The following is a 14,060-nucleotide window of genomic DNA, read 5'->3' on the forward strand; positions in this document are numbered from 1 at the left end:
CTCCCCCCCCCCGCCGCCATTGCCTGGAGAGTGCGCGTTTCTGCCCGCTCCCGCGGCCGGCCGCTCGCCACCGCCCCACACGGCCGGGTCCCCGTCCTGGCCCCGGTAAAAAGAAATGAACACAATGGAGTCTTGTTTCTGGAAGGGTTTTTTTGTTTGTTTGTTTGGCTTTTTTTTTTTTTTTTTTCCTTTTTTAAGAGCTTCATATATATATTTATATATATAAATTATTAGAATGTGTGTTGGGGCTTGGGAGTGCGTGGGGAACTTTGTTGGGGTGTTTTTCGATAGCTGGGTTGTTGGTTGGTTTTTCTTTTCCTTTTAATGGTTAAGTAAATATATATACGGGGACCAATCGAGAGATACAACTGTGAAATCAGACACGCACGCGGGGGCAAGGGAGTCACAAGTTGCTACATAAAACTGCCACGTCTAATAGGATGTGCATGAGTTAAAGTACATCAATTAGAATGGGTGAGGGGAAAGGGGCAGCCGCCATCTTAAAAGACAGTCCCAGGACGCAGTATCGCTCGGCCACATCAGCTCTCCCCGCGGGGCTCAAAGGGGTCATGGTGGCGATTGCAGTCTTGAAAAGAGTCTCCTGGTGCTTTGCACCTTCGTGGCCGTGCCCGTTCCCGTCAGCCGTGGGAAAGCACAGCCACCATCTTGCAAACAGTCTTGCGGTGCTTTGCACCCCGATGGCTGGGACCCGTCCCTCTGCAGGCAGGAGCGGCCGCTTTTGGAAGGGGTCCCGTAATGCTTTGTTTGCATCTGAAGGGATGTTGGAGAATGGGAAGCCTCTCTGGCTAATCTGAAAAAGTTCCACGTTGCTTTTCTGTATCGCTAAGCAGTATCTTACACCTAAAGGGGGGTGGGGTGGGAGGAGGCATCTTGAAAAAAGGCTCTCTTGGGTTTTGAGTTACTTCTTGGCCGCACCTCCTCCTCGCAGAAGCAGAAAAGGCAGCAGAATCATGTACGTGAAGTCCTGTAATGCTCTGCGCTTTCTATTTAATGCAACGGTTCCCCCAAAACAAAGGATGGAGCTGCTGCCACCCTGAATTTGCATCAGTCTTTGTATTTTGAGCTCTGTGCAATGCCGATTCTGTTTTCTTCAGAGCTCTGCTGAAATCACGTACCGATCGTTTCATGTCCGTTAGTGGTGTTTCAGTCCCTCCCCATTTTCTCTCCTCCACTTTCTGCTCCCAGGAAGCCATCCTGTACTTTTCGTCCATCTTCTCTTGCACTCTACTGCATGGTGGGATCAGGATGTGTCACTCTGCAGCTTCCCCTCCCCCAGGATTTGGTTGATTGATTGCTCCTCTTGAGAGAAAGACATGATGATGTCACGTTGACAGTAGAAGTCCATTTAAAGGGGTTTGTCACTTTCTTTCTTCAGGTGGCTAGGATAAAGAAGAACAGCAAGGCGATTGTGAGAGAGAGAGAAAGGCAATTTAGTATCTCCCACTGCCTTTTGTTAGTCTAGACCCACAGGACACTGCTGGCTGGGAAAGTTTTGCAAATCCTTCAAGTAGGAGATGCTATCGAAAAGGTGCGACATCGCACCTCTCTCTTTCCCAGCGTGCCTCCCCACGCGCTTCTGAAAAGCCTCGTCTTGGCAAAAGCATCCAACCCTTGCGAACGTTCGGTATTTTGGCAGGGGTATCAGTCAGTCGTAACTGGACTAGCACGTGTGAAACACGCAAGTTCGCCCCAGAGGAGAGGAGCTGAGGCGCCACGTGAGATTAGCCACCCAACAGCCGCTTGCCAAGAACGACCTTCCCGGTGGCCAACCCACAGCCGTGCCCCGGTGGCAAGGCATCCCTGCTCCCAGGTGTGGGCACGGGCCGCGTCCCCCACTTCAGGGGCAACGCTTCCCTGTCCCCGCCGCCTCCGCCACCTCCGCGGTGTACTTGCGAGGACAGAGCGGTCTGCTCGCCCCGCGCCGCGGAGAGAGCGGGTCCGGGCACCTGTAGTAATCCTCCTGCGTCGGGAGCGGCACGCCGTGCAGAGGGTGGTGGGCGTGAAGCCACTGCTGCTGTTCCAGAGCCAGGCGTTGCAGCTCGGCCGACTGCGCGTGCATGGCCTGCAGCTGATGCGCCGCTGACATGGGCGCGGAGAGAGAGCCCGGCAGGTCCCTGTAGGGTGCGGCTGCAGCCGAAGACGAAACAGAGAACAAGTCAACCTAACAGCTCCATCCTCACCCACGGCCCCATAGCTCGGTCGAGACCCTACTGCGCTGCCTTTCCCAGCCCTGCCCACGCGCAGGGCTTGCTCGTCCCCCGACAGCGTAAGGCCTGTCCTACGCCGCGCCAGAGCTCTGTTTAACAGACCTCGGTTTGGTCCTGTGACCCCTCGTGACCACCCTGCCCCGTGGAGCTCTGCTGATGCTCTTCAGAGGAGACCAGCAGTCCCCGTGAGCATCCTTACCAAAGAGCTGGTGGCGCAGCACTTCGTTCTCATGTAGAGGGTGAGGCAGGAGAGGGTTGGGGATGGTTCCAGCTGGATATGGTATCCGGGTGAGGTGGGATCCCGAGGCGAGTGGGTCAATAAGAGGGTGAACAGAAGCTGAGGCTGGGAAGAAAAGATATGACAAGATAATTGTCCCGTGCTTTGTAAGAGGTAACACGGAGAAAGGCGCAAGGCACAACAAAACAGACGTGGAGAGGGTTGGGGTGCGTTAGGGATGGAATGATTTCAAGGCTAGACAACGCAGCACCGTGTCCTTCTGAGCGTTACTCTTTTTGCCTGCACTGAATTTCACGTGAACCAGTCCGGCATAGCTCTGTCCCTGCACTCCTCAGGGAAACAGTACTGCTCCTTAAAGTCGATTCTGCAAGGACTTGCTCTGCAATGACGCCTGTACCAGTATCGTGCCTCTGTCTGCCACCCTGGCTGTCATTCATGTGCATACTCGTATTGGGTGCTTCCATTTCCAGGTCTCATCCAGCACGGATGCTCAGTGCCAGGCACTCAAGTTTGCAAGTACTATCTAAGGCTGAAATGCAAGTTACTATTTGTATGAAAACTGCTCTTTCCAGTGGTTTGGACTCACTGCCAGAGCGCTGGCTGGAGGTGCCCAGCTACGGAGCGCGGGGGAATGGACATTCATTGGTACCTGAGGCCATCTCTGAGTAGCTGCGGCTGCTTAGAGTGGGCGTCTGTCTGTGACTCCACCACCAGATCCCACTGACCGCTCACAGTACCTGAGCAGGCACAGCACTTTTTCCTATTGTATTGTAGTTTGGGCTTTTCTTCCCTGAGATTTTCATCCCTAAACGTCTTCTTTTTACTTTGCTTTCCTGTAGGATGTGGAAATGGAAGGGACCACCACGCAATTCTGAAGGACAGCGGCATCCAGTTCCTTACAATTAGCCCATCTTCTCTCCCATCCCATCCCACCATCTGCAGCAAGAGCCGTAGGAGCAAACTAGTGAACCAACATTTCATGTTGGTTCTAAGGATACTGTCGAAACCGTTGTTAGCAGGGCTCCCGCTGCCTCTGCAGACCACAGCGTGAGGGATGCAGTCCACAGCACCACCACCCTGGTAGCCCGTGGGACCCCAGCACCCACATTGCGTCCCCAGAGATCCAGAACTAAAGGACGTGCTGCAAACAACTCTGCTCGCCACTAAGCAGCAAACTCACAGACACCCCGATATTTGCAACAGCTGCGTCTTTGGTGGGATGGGAGCGAGGGCAAAGCCGAATGACCACGACGTTGACCTCTTCTGGCTGAAGAGGTGGATCTGGGGCCCCAAAGTCTGGTCTCGGCAGCTTCTGGGCTTCCCCGGGGCCAGAGGGAGGGAGCGCAAGGAGGGCGTAGTAGGAGGGAGAGCAGGGCTTTCTGCAGGGCACCACCACCACAGGGTCCTTACCTGCATGTATGGCATCCTGCTGGTGGAGATGGAGGTGGGAGTGGATGTGGGAATGCTGATGATGATGAGGTGTCACGTTGAGCATCTGCAGCCGGGCCAGAGGGTCATTGCTGAGAGCAGCCACCCGCTCGGCGTGCTGGCGCTCAGCCGCCAAGCGCTCGGCGTAGGACATGTCGGGACGAAGGGTCGGGCCGGCTGCCAGCGCCAGCCGCTCCCGCTCCAAGTGGCCCAGCCCGGGGTGGAAGGGAAAAGCGGGATGAAGGCCGGGGGCCGTCTGCAGACTCAGCCCGCCGTGGCGTGGGAACGGATCCATGGCAGCGGCTGGCACGGCGTGGAGCTGCTCTAACTCGGCCGGCTTGACTTCAAAGCCGGGCTTGAGACGTTCACGCAGGTCCCGGTCCCTCAGGTCTCGTTCGCGGGCTTCCCGTTCCCTCAGCTCTCGCTCCCGCGTCGCTGGATCGCTGCTGTAGATGGCCGGCACGTTGTACCCCAGCAAGCCTGGGTCGACCGCACCCAGCGGCACGTAGAAAGGGTGGTTGCGGTTGCTGGGGGACATGACGTGGGGCCGCGCGTATTCGCTGAGGGTGCGCAGAGCCGGGGTGTCGGGACCCAGGTACGGGGGAACAGTCGCTACGGCACTGCCCTGCTCGAAGGAGGGGCGGTGGGGAACCGGCCCGAGGGACGAGCACTCAACCGGCCGGCCCTCCTGGGCCATCTTCTGCAAGAGAGCGGAGAGACCGGTGTCAGGGTCCCGGCGGGGAACGGCCGAGGGGGTCCGCGAGCATCCCCCCCCCCGGCTGCCCTGCGGCAGTGGGACCCCCGGACCTACCACGCTCCTCTCCAGCTCCCGCTCCTTTTCCCGCTCCCGCTCCTTCTCCCGCTCCCGTTCCCGTTCCCGCTCCTTCTCTTCCCGCGCCTTCTGCTCAGCCTCTCGCCGCACTTTCTCCACCAAGTCTGCCCTTTTCTTGGCCAGCTTGGAGCCGTCGAGGGGCACAAAGTACAGGTCCGTGCGGGAGCAGGAGTTGAAGCCGCGGTCCAGGTGTTTGTTGAATCTGGGGGCGAGAGGCGAAGTCTGTCAGCACAGGAGGGGGCTGGAAGGCAGGGACAGGGATGGGGACAGGGACGGGGACAGGGACGGGGACAGGGACGGGGACAGGATCGGGGACAGGGATGGGGACAGGGACGGGGACAGGGATGGAGACAGGGACGGGGACAGGGACCGGGATGGAGACAGGGACGGGGACAGGGACGGGGACCGGGATGGAGACAGGGACGGGGACAGGGATGGGGACAGGGACAGGAACAGGGACGGGGACAGGGACGGGAACAGGGACGGGGACAGGGAAGGGGACAGGGAAGGGGACAGGGACAGGGATGGAGACAGGGACGGAGACAGGGACGGGGACCGGGATGGAGACGGGGACAGGGACAGGGATGGGGACAAGGGCAGGCAAAGCCGAGCCGGGCGCTGTGGGAAAGAGCATCACAGAAAAGGCGAAAGGGCGCAGCTGCACCCCACGCTCGGGGTGACCCCCCCCCCGTTCCCTGCCCCATGCATCCCTCCCCAGCCTGGGGACACCCCTGGACCCCCCCTCCCGCCTCACCTGGCTGACTGGCTGGCATGGCTCGGCACATCCACCACCTTGGGGGGCGGCGAGGGGCTGCGAGCAGGCGGCACGGGGCTCTCGGGGGGCTCGTACTCCTCCGACGGCTCCTGCTTGATCTGCGCGGCGCTGAGGGGGAGCGGGGGCGGCGGGGGGGCCGGGGCAGCCATACTGCCCGGCAGGGGCGGCGGGGCAGAAGGAGCGGGCGAGGGGGCTTTGTAGCCCCCCGCCACAGGCGAAGAGGCCACCCGGTAGCCGGGAGGGGTGGCTGCCCGGAAAGGGGCGGCCGAAGAAGCGGGGGGCGAGCCCGGTTTGTAGGGGGCCGGGGGCTGGAAAGTGGGGATGGGGGAAGCCGCCCGCTTCCCGTAAGGGGCCACGGCCGAGGGGGGTACCGGGGGCGAGACCGTCTTGTAGGGGGCCGTGGAGGGGGAGGCCATGGTGGCGATGACGGTGGAGAGGGTGGTGGCAGCAGAAGTGACCGGAGGGCCGGCGCCGTGGGCAGGGGACGGGGGCGGGGGGGGGGGGGAAGGTGTAGGTGGCAGGGCTCTGCCCGGGGGGGTGAGCGCACATGCCGGGGTAGCTTCCCTGGGAAGAGGCGGCAGAGGAGGAGGAGGAGGAGGAGGAGGAGGAGGAAGAGGAAGAGGAGGAAGAGGAGGAGGAGGAGGAAGAGGGGGTGGCGGTGGCGGCGGGGGGGGCCTGGCTGTAAGCCGCCTGGCTGTGGGGGGGGTAGAGGCGCAGCCCGTAGGTGGCATGGGAGGGGTGATGGCTGCTCGGCTCCAGCCCGTGGGGGTAACCCCCGGGGGGCTGCGGGGGAGCCGCGGCCGCCGGGGAGACCCCCCCGCCGCTCCCGTGGCCGTGGTGATGCTGCTGCTGGGGGGGGCTGCTGGTGATGGGGGGGCTGGCCGGGGAAGGGGGCGGCGGGGTGGGAGCCGGCGTTGCCCAGCGGACGGCTGTAGGGGGGGGGGGTCCCTGGCTCCAGACGGGCTGGGAGGGCAGGGAGGGCTGGGTGTACTTGGGGGGCTGGCTGGAGACGGAGAGGCCGCTGGGAGGGGGGAAGGAATGGCCGTAGGAGGCACTGTAACTGGGCAGGGGCTGGGCTGGGGCGGGCTGGGGGTACTGGGCGGAGGAACTGGAGGGCGGCAGCGGCGGCGGGGCGTAGGGGTAGCGGGAGGGGGCCAGGGCCGGCGCCTTGTCCGGCCCCATCCCGTGGGGCGAGGGAAGGTGGCCGCTCAGGGCCTGCCCCACCATCCCCGGGGAGCCGGAGGCGGCCGCCGCGTTGTTGAGGGGCCGCAGGGCCGGGGGGGGGGGGCAGGTTGGCGGAGACGGGGGGGAAGGAAGGGGCCGAAGACGGCGGGGCGGCCGGCGGGTTGGCCGGGGGCGTCTTTTGAGGGGGGAGCCCCCCGACCACCGACGCCAGCGAGATGGGGGTGGTGGGCGGCGGGTTGTGCTTGGTGCCGAGGGTCTGCTCGCGACCCCCCGGCGCTGGGAGCCCCCCCACTCCGCTGGCAATTTTGGCCCCCACCTGCACCACGTTGGTCGTGGGGTAAAGAGGAGCGTGGGCGGAGGAGGAGGAGGACGAGGAGGAGGACGAGGAGGAGGAGGAGGAGGAAGGGGGGGCGGGAGGGGCGGCAACAGCAGAGGAGGAAGAGGAGGGTGTCTGCGGGGCTTGAGCCTGGTAAATGCGGGAGGCCTGGCCCTCCAGCTGTGAGTGGTAGCTCCCCGCCGGGGGTCCCTGGGGGTGCACCTCGCCCGGGAGCCCAAAGCTGGGCTCGGGGGGTCGGGCCAGGCTGTCCGGAGGGGGAGCTACCGGCGGGCTCTGCGGGAAGAGCGGAGGGTGGTGGTAGGAGTGAGACGGCCCCTGGGACAGCACGGAGGACGAGTCGGAGTCATTCTCCACGCTGCCGGGGCTGTAGACGCTGGGTGAGGTGCTCCTGTTGTCCTGGTCAATGTCCCGTGGGTCGCTGCTCATCTCGTCGTTGAAGCTGTGGCCGTCGAGGCTGTCAACGTCGGACGGGGATGGAGGGCAGGGCAACTCCTGAAGCAGGAGGAAGGAGAGAGAAACGTTACGTGGCCTCCCAGACCGTGCCCCACGCTTTTCGAGTTCCCAGAGAGCTTCCTTTCTGACCTTCCTCTGCCAGCACTAGAAAACCCCACAGAGGGAAGGAGACATCGTTTGCAAGGTATAAGTAACACCAGTCCTCCTGCCTCCCCGTGGAGCAACTTCAGCGCTCTCGGGTCCCTCGTGAGCACCACATGCTCAGGGAGGAGGTAACGATGGGCGGCTTGCGTGCAGAGGCAGCAAGGGAGGGCAGGGGACTGTTACAGACGAGGCTGAGAGAGAATACATACGAAAGGTCCTAGCACAACCACCACCACCAGCGATGGGCCGCTGGCCAGGGTATAATATCGCCAGGTGGCACGGAGCAGCACATACCACAGTGCTCCCAGCGCAGCCCAGCACAGCCCAGCACAGCCCCCAGACCCAGAATCACTCTTCTTGTCCCTGCAGAGCTCTCCCTGGGCGAGGAGACCCGCTCCCCTCCAGCCCCCTCTCACTGCCCGGGCTCCTTACCTCCTGGAGTCTCCCAGGCACTTCCCAATCCCTGCTCCTGCCCACCAGCTCTTGCCTCATGCAATCAAGTATGGTGATTGAGCAGTTAGCATGGGCAATTAACAAGTGCCACTCTTGAGCCTCGGGACTTACAAGAGAGGCTAAACTGAAAAAAGATCACTGTTGAGCTGAACGGAATGTCCATGTGGAGAAATTACATAGGTGTAACCGCAGCGGTTTAATTACAATGACCTCATTACACAAGCAAATATCGCCGTGTTTGCAGGCCTTTAAGGCCAGTTCCCTCAACAGGCCAACAGGGAACCGAGGAGCGCAAGAGCAGAGTCCTCCTCCAACCATCCAACCACCAATCCAGCCCGGTGCTGCCGGCACTCCAGAAAAGCCCTGCCACAACTACGCAGTGCGTGTGCAGGTTTTGCACGACTGTCACCTGGGACCCACCACGAGTTAAGCACCCTCCGTTTCACGCTGCTCTGGGGGAGCAAAGGAGGCTGAGTCAAACCTGTCCCGTAGCTGTGCACGGAGCCAGGCTCTTGCCGCCGAGCCGGGAAAGGCAGGGCACGTGCCCAGCTCCGAGAGCGCGGCAGTCCCTTGCAGACAAGGCAAAAGAGATGGAGAGCCTCCATCTACTCCGTCGTCACTCCTGGTGGCATTTTTGTAGCCAGGCAGGTGCCATTGAGGTTAGAAGAGCTGCAGTGTGAAACCCAAGGTGCCAGGGCTCCCAAGCAGCACGGACCTCAAGCTGGGCGGGCATGAGCAGCACAGGGAGGGAACAGGAGAATCCTTTGCCCTGGACCCAGGACGTGCCAGCAATCACAGCAGGGAGAACTCACCTCGGTTTTGGTTTTTTTGGGAGCGTTGGTGTCCTCCCCTTCACTCTCTGAGATCTCTTCTGTTCGGCCCTGCTTGCTGCCCTTGGGGGTGCAGGATTCCTCCACCCGGCCTTTCTGCAAGGGAGAAGAGGAGAACAGGGAGGTGGGACGGTCACGGGGAAATTTCCCACCCTGCCAGGCCTTCACGGGCTGAACCAGACGAGACACAGCCACCACGGCGCGTGTGTTGAAGACCTTAGCAGAGCAACACTGAGCCAAGATATCGCAAAAACTAGTACTAAAAAGGGCTGGTGAGACTGAAGACCAGTTCCTGGGAGACAGCGGGAAGTGCAAGATGCTGAGGATGAAAGGAAAGTGGGCTCCCACCCGTTCCAGAGAGCTAACCCAGCATGGGTTCCTCAGCGGATCCCTTCTGGTCTGCATCCCTGCATCCCCAAACGGATCCCACCCAGTCCGGGCAGTCCTCGGGCAGCCCACACTCGCGTACTAGCTTATACTACCTTCGTCGCTTGTCGGGATTTCTCAGCTTTGCCATCACTGCTGGAGGTGCTGACGCCGCCGGGGGAAGCTCGACCCCGTGACCTGAGCTCCTCTCGGGGCCCTGGAGTCTCTTTCTTCCGTCCGCTCCGCATTGACATCTAGGAGAGGGATCACTGGATCAGCCCTGCTTCGCATCTCCCTCCACTCCTGCCCTGTCCCCACCTTCCCAAAGCCCCTGAACCCCCGGCGCCCCACTACACCGAACTCATGTCCACCAGCTTTGCTGTGAGCCTCGGTCCCAACCCACAGCTCCAGCTCGGCTCTGGTGTCCCACCCCGCTCTCCCATCTCACGTACTGAGTCCTTGTTCTGTCGCGTCTTCATTCTTTTGAGTGTGGAACCCCCATTCTCCTTGGCCCGGTTTGATGAAAACATAAATTTTTATCGCTCCGCACCCCCCTTCGGCTGTTCCCGGGGAGACGGAGGTGGGCAAGAGTAGTTCTTCTGGAAGGGAGGCTTACACCAGCAATGCAACAAGATCCTGGTGAATCCTGAAAGAAAGACGAAGAGATGAGAGGGTAGAAAGAGTGAGTGGACTGCAGGACATCCTTTTGTGGTTTGCTATAGAAATACGACAAAACTATTATTGTTTTCTTAATTATTATTTACAGAAACAAGTATCTTTACCAAGAATGCAATAAACTTCCCCATCAGAAGGTGAAAAGATTTGGCCACTGTCACCTCCGATTTCCAATTTCTAGGAGTGATACCCACATGATGCGAGGCAGTCAGGACCCAACAATAATTTTTTGGAGGAAGCAGGGAGGAATGGTTATCAGCATGTTGATTGTCCTCTGAAATAATTTTAGTATTTCCATTTCCTTGTTTATTTGATCTTCAGACAAAGGGGGTAAAAAATAATGGGGAAGTGCTTTAAAATGTTCATAATGACAATTTTCCTGACTTCCTAAGTTCCTCTTTGCACTTGTTGTCAGTGCAGTAAGTTACACTATCCTTAACTGGCCATGTGCTGTCATTAGCTATAAATGGGCCCCCAGTGGCCTTTGCCAAAGGGGTATTACACAGCCCTGCCCTCTCCAGAGCACGTGCACACGCATACATGCACCAGCACATTATGCAGAAAATGTGACGAGTCTTGCTTAGGCTGTTCGATGCCCAAGGTACACAAACAGGTGCGAGAAAATGCATTTAGCTTTGATTTTGCATGATGCAAAAGGAATCAACTCTAGTTTGGAGTGCCTGCCTAGGTCTCCTTCTTCTCCATACACTAGACTGCTTCTCGGTGTACCGGATAGAGTCATGCCCAGAGATGCAGAGTACATCCTTACACTTTGCAGCAGCAGGAAGATTTCTGAGATCCCTCTGAATAAATTTACAGCTTTGTGCCATGTCCAAAACTACCATAGATATTTAACACCCTGTTATGCCACAGAGTTCCTAGTTTAGGGTATGAAAGCACCATGACTGTGTTAGCCTGGGAACTGGACTGAAGTGTTTCAGGGATGCTGCTCCTGAAGCTAGTTTGCTTGACTCCATCCAGCTTAAGATCTTTTGCACTGAACTGCACTGCACTGCACAGATGTAACCAAAAAAGAGACCGTCCTTCCCCAGCCTGTCATTCCAGCTCCTGTACTCGGCCTCTGGAATGGACAATCTGCAAGACAAGGAAATGTGTCCTGTGGATGAGGCATCAGGAGAAAAAAGCCACATCTCCTGGGTTATACTCTCTGATCTGGAAGCACAGAAAAGTTTTATGAATAAGAAGACTTGAGATTTGGGACTCCTAAAGGCCATCCCAGACCCAGAAGGATCAGCTTCCAGGTGGCCAGTGCAGGAGCAGTCTGGATGCACTTTCATTTCTCTGAGAAGGGAGCCGAAACCAGGGATCAGAGCAAAGGCACCAGACAGGAGAACTCTCGGACCTCCTGTGCAGCCCTGCTGCTGGACTGTGTGGCCCCGGAGTCGCTGCTTTCCACCGCCTCCATCTCCCTACCTGTGAAAAGGGAATAATGACACTGGCCTGTCTCTTCTGGGGCTCCACAGCTTCCCTGACCAACGCTTAGAGAAACCCATCCGGAAGGTACTTGGGAAGAGCAGGGGATTGTTTGTTTTAATTTCATTAATATTTTATTTGACCCTCATCAGGAAAGCCCCAGGGGACTCATCTAGCATTAATTCACACACACAACAATTCATTAACTGAGACCTCTTCTTTAATAGAAAAATAGCTCACGATGGTTTATAACTGACCTAATGGAGGCAGAGCACTCTCCTAATCCCTACCAGCTGATGTGTTTTACAGCCTGACATTTCTGTCATACTTTGGCCTTTGGTTGCTAATTCAGCCAGTTACACTGATGCTGTTCTAGATAAGCATCTAGAATTAACATTTCTTACATGAAACAAACATTGTAAGTAAGGTGATCCTAATTTAACTCAACTTCAGCGCACGCCATGTTGGCAACCTTCAAGTATTAGCTCAGCTCTGAACGCACAGAAGCGGCAACAGCACATTACCAGTATGTCACTGCTCTTTACGTTCAATAGGGATGCCACCCACACCTCCCACACCAAAGAACCGAACATCATAACGCAGCAGCACACGGGTCTCACTTCAGCTTTCCAGTAACCCTGTAATGACAATTACAGTCTTTCCAGAGAAGTAAATCAGAGAAATAATACGCAGCCAACCACATACTGAAACTTCCCTTTTTAAAAGAGATACCAACTCGGCACTTATGTCAACCGCTGAATATGCAGTACCAAACAAAGCCAGAAACAAATAGGCATGTTTCAGTAGACATAATTAACCACTGGGGCAGAAGCTTCTATGACGTAGAGAGCAAACACTTTTCTAAAATATGCAACAGAATTGACGCACCCATTATTAGGCTCAGTACAGCAACTGTTATGTCAGAGGCCAGACTAGAGGATCACAACACCGCCTTCTAATTTTAACATCTATGAAATAAAAGCTTGTGACGTGAGCCTTAACAACTAACAAAGTTACACCTAACCCTTCCTGTCACCGAAGATCCCTGTAAAAGTCTCTGAAGAGTTTGTAGGGCTCTGTGGTTTCGGAAAGGAAATGAGACATTTGGCAGGGCTGCTGTCGAAGGGATAACCTTTTCCTGGCCCTGTGAAGCCCTTTACAGGTTTGATTTGAGTTATGAGGCATTGCGAATTGCTATTTTCTGTTTGCGTTTCATACAACCCAGCTTGGTTTGGCTTGCTGCCCAAACCCCTCCATATTCTCGTGTAAGCCCTGGTGCAGTCTACTGCGAGCGACGCGCACACAACAGGCATCCCCGTGTGGGATCCAAAATGGATCCCGCTCCTCCTCCTCCCCAGCTTCAAGTAATTCTCCTTGCCAAAGGTGGACTGTCCTGCACAGGCAGCCAGGAGATCACGGGCTCCAATTCCTCTTCTATTGAAGGATGCAGATAAGCTCTCTCCTTCCCAGGCTGTACCGTGGAGCAACTCTGCAGGGGTAACAAACCGGAATCAAGTCCATCTCAAATGAGATGCACTCCAGTTTTACCTACTTAAGTATAAGTGCTTGGTCTCTCTTAGAAAGTTGGGTGAATGTTTGTCCTTGGCTCAGGATAGCATTTACACATTAGATTGAAGGTCTGAGAAAATAAACACTCCTAGATGGCAACAGAAGCAGAGGAAAGGGGAACAGGACCAAGTTGTCTGGGATGGCGTCTGGGGCTTTGGCCGGGACTGTAAATGACAAATGAGGCTTGCACATGCTGGGGCTGCACACACAGGTACACCCAGCAGACGTCCCAACAGCAGAGAGGCAATTTCCAGGGAGATAAGGAAGTCTGGAAGGTGCCTCCAAATCCACGGAGGGCTGAAGGGTTTTGTCACTTTGGCTGGTGCTCAACGGGCAGAGCAAGCTCCAGGATGGGCGGCCCAAGTCCGGGGCTCCAGTCTGCTTGAGAAGGTTAAAAGCCAGCTAAGGTCCAGCTAGCCCTCCCTGGGGCCAGTGACAGGAGAAGGGAGAGCTGAAGGCTCCCAGTATCCATGTCACTTAAGAAAAAGAGCTAACACTACCATTACTTCAGCAGCGTTTCTTTAGCTAGCAGACATTTAAGGCCTGATCCAGTCCTCACTGAGATTAGCTGCTGGCACTCAGTTGTCAATAGTTACCATGATCTCTTCCCCTTCTTTTGTATTACTGCTCTCTGGGGGAAAAAAAAAAAAAACAAAACAAAAAAAACCAAACATCTGCTTGGTTTTATTATCTGCTGCTCCTGATCTTCTCCAACTGTAATGTCCCAGTAATCTCAGGCAGATTCAGACCTGGTCCAAGCGGGATGGGAGGTGCAGCAGGCAGGACGTGACCATGGTACGTGACAGAGGAGCCCACCCCGAGCTACCCAGTGATGATTTGGGGGTGGAGGGGAATAGCACCGATGCAGCCTCCTCTCCCCACCGAAGCTCTGCCTAGGCACTGCCTGGTAGACCACATACCAGTTGGAGGCACTGAGCGCGAAGATGTCAAGGTGCATGGCTGGATCATTCAGTCTCAAAGAAGAAATGAATTAAAAACTCTGCCACCCATCAGGACCACAAATGCTGCAAGAGGGGGCAATTTGACAGCATCTGTACTTTTAAACAAAATGGGACAGCGCCTGTTCTCTGGTCCTGGGGGTGACTGGCATTA

General features: G+C 57.1%; 1 protein-coding gene across 1 annotated transcript; it reads right to left on the bottom strand.

Annotated features, from left to right (window-relative positions):
* Positions 1-303: 303 nt before the first annotated feature.
* Positions 304-9,763, bottom strand: ATN1 (atrophin 1). Its single transcript, XM_030020487.2, is given in 13 exon segments — positions 304-1,400; positions 1,968-2,148; positions 2,428-2,571; positions 3,877-4,594; positions 4,706-4,928; positions 5,481-6,004; positions 6,006-6,350; positions 6,352-6,447; positions 6,450-6,788; positions 6,790-7,515; positions 8,886-8,999; positions 9,386-9,523; positions 9,722-9,763. Coding segments are annotated over 13 exon segments (3,609 nt in total). The 5' UTR covers positions 9,749-9,763; the 3' UTR covers positions 304-1,366.
* Between the last annotated feature and the right edge of the window lie 4,297 nt (positions 9,764-14,060).

The sequence above is a fragment of the Aquila chrysaetos genome, chromosome 7 (genome assembly GCF_900496995.4).
Source record: "Aquila chrysaetos chrysaetos chromosome 7, bAquChr1.4, whole genome shotgun sequence".
Taxonomy (NCBI): domain Eukaryota; kingdom Metazoa; phylum Chordata; class Aves; order Accipitriformes; family Accipitridae; genus Aquila; species Aquila chrysaetos.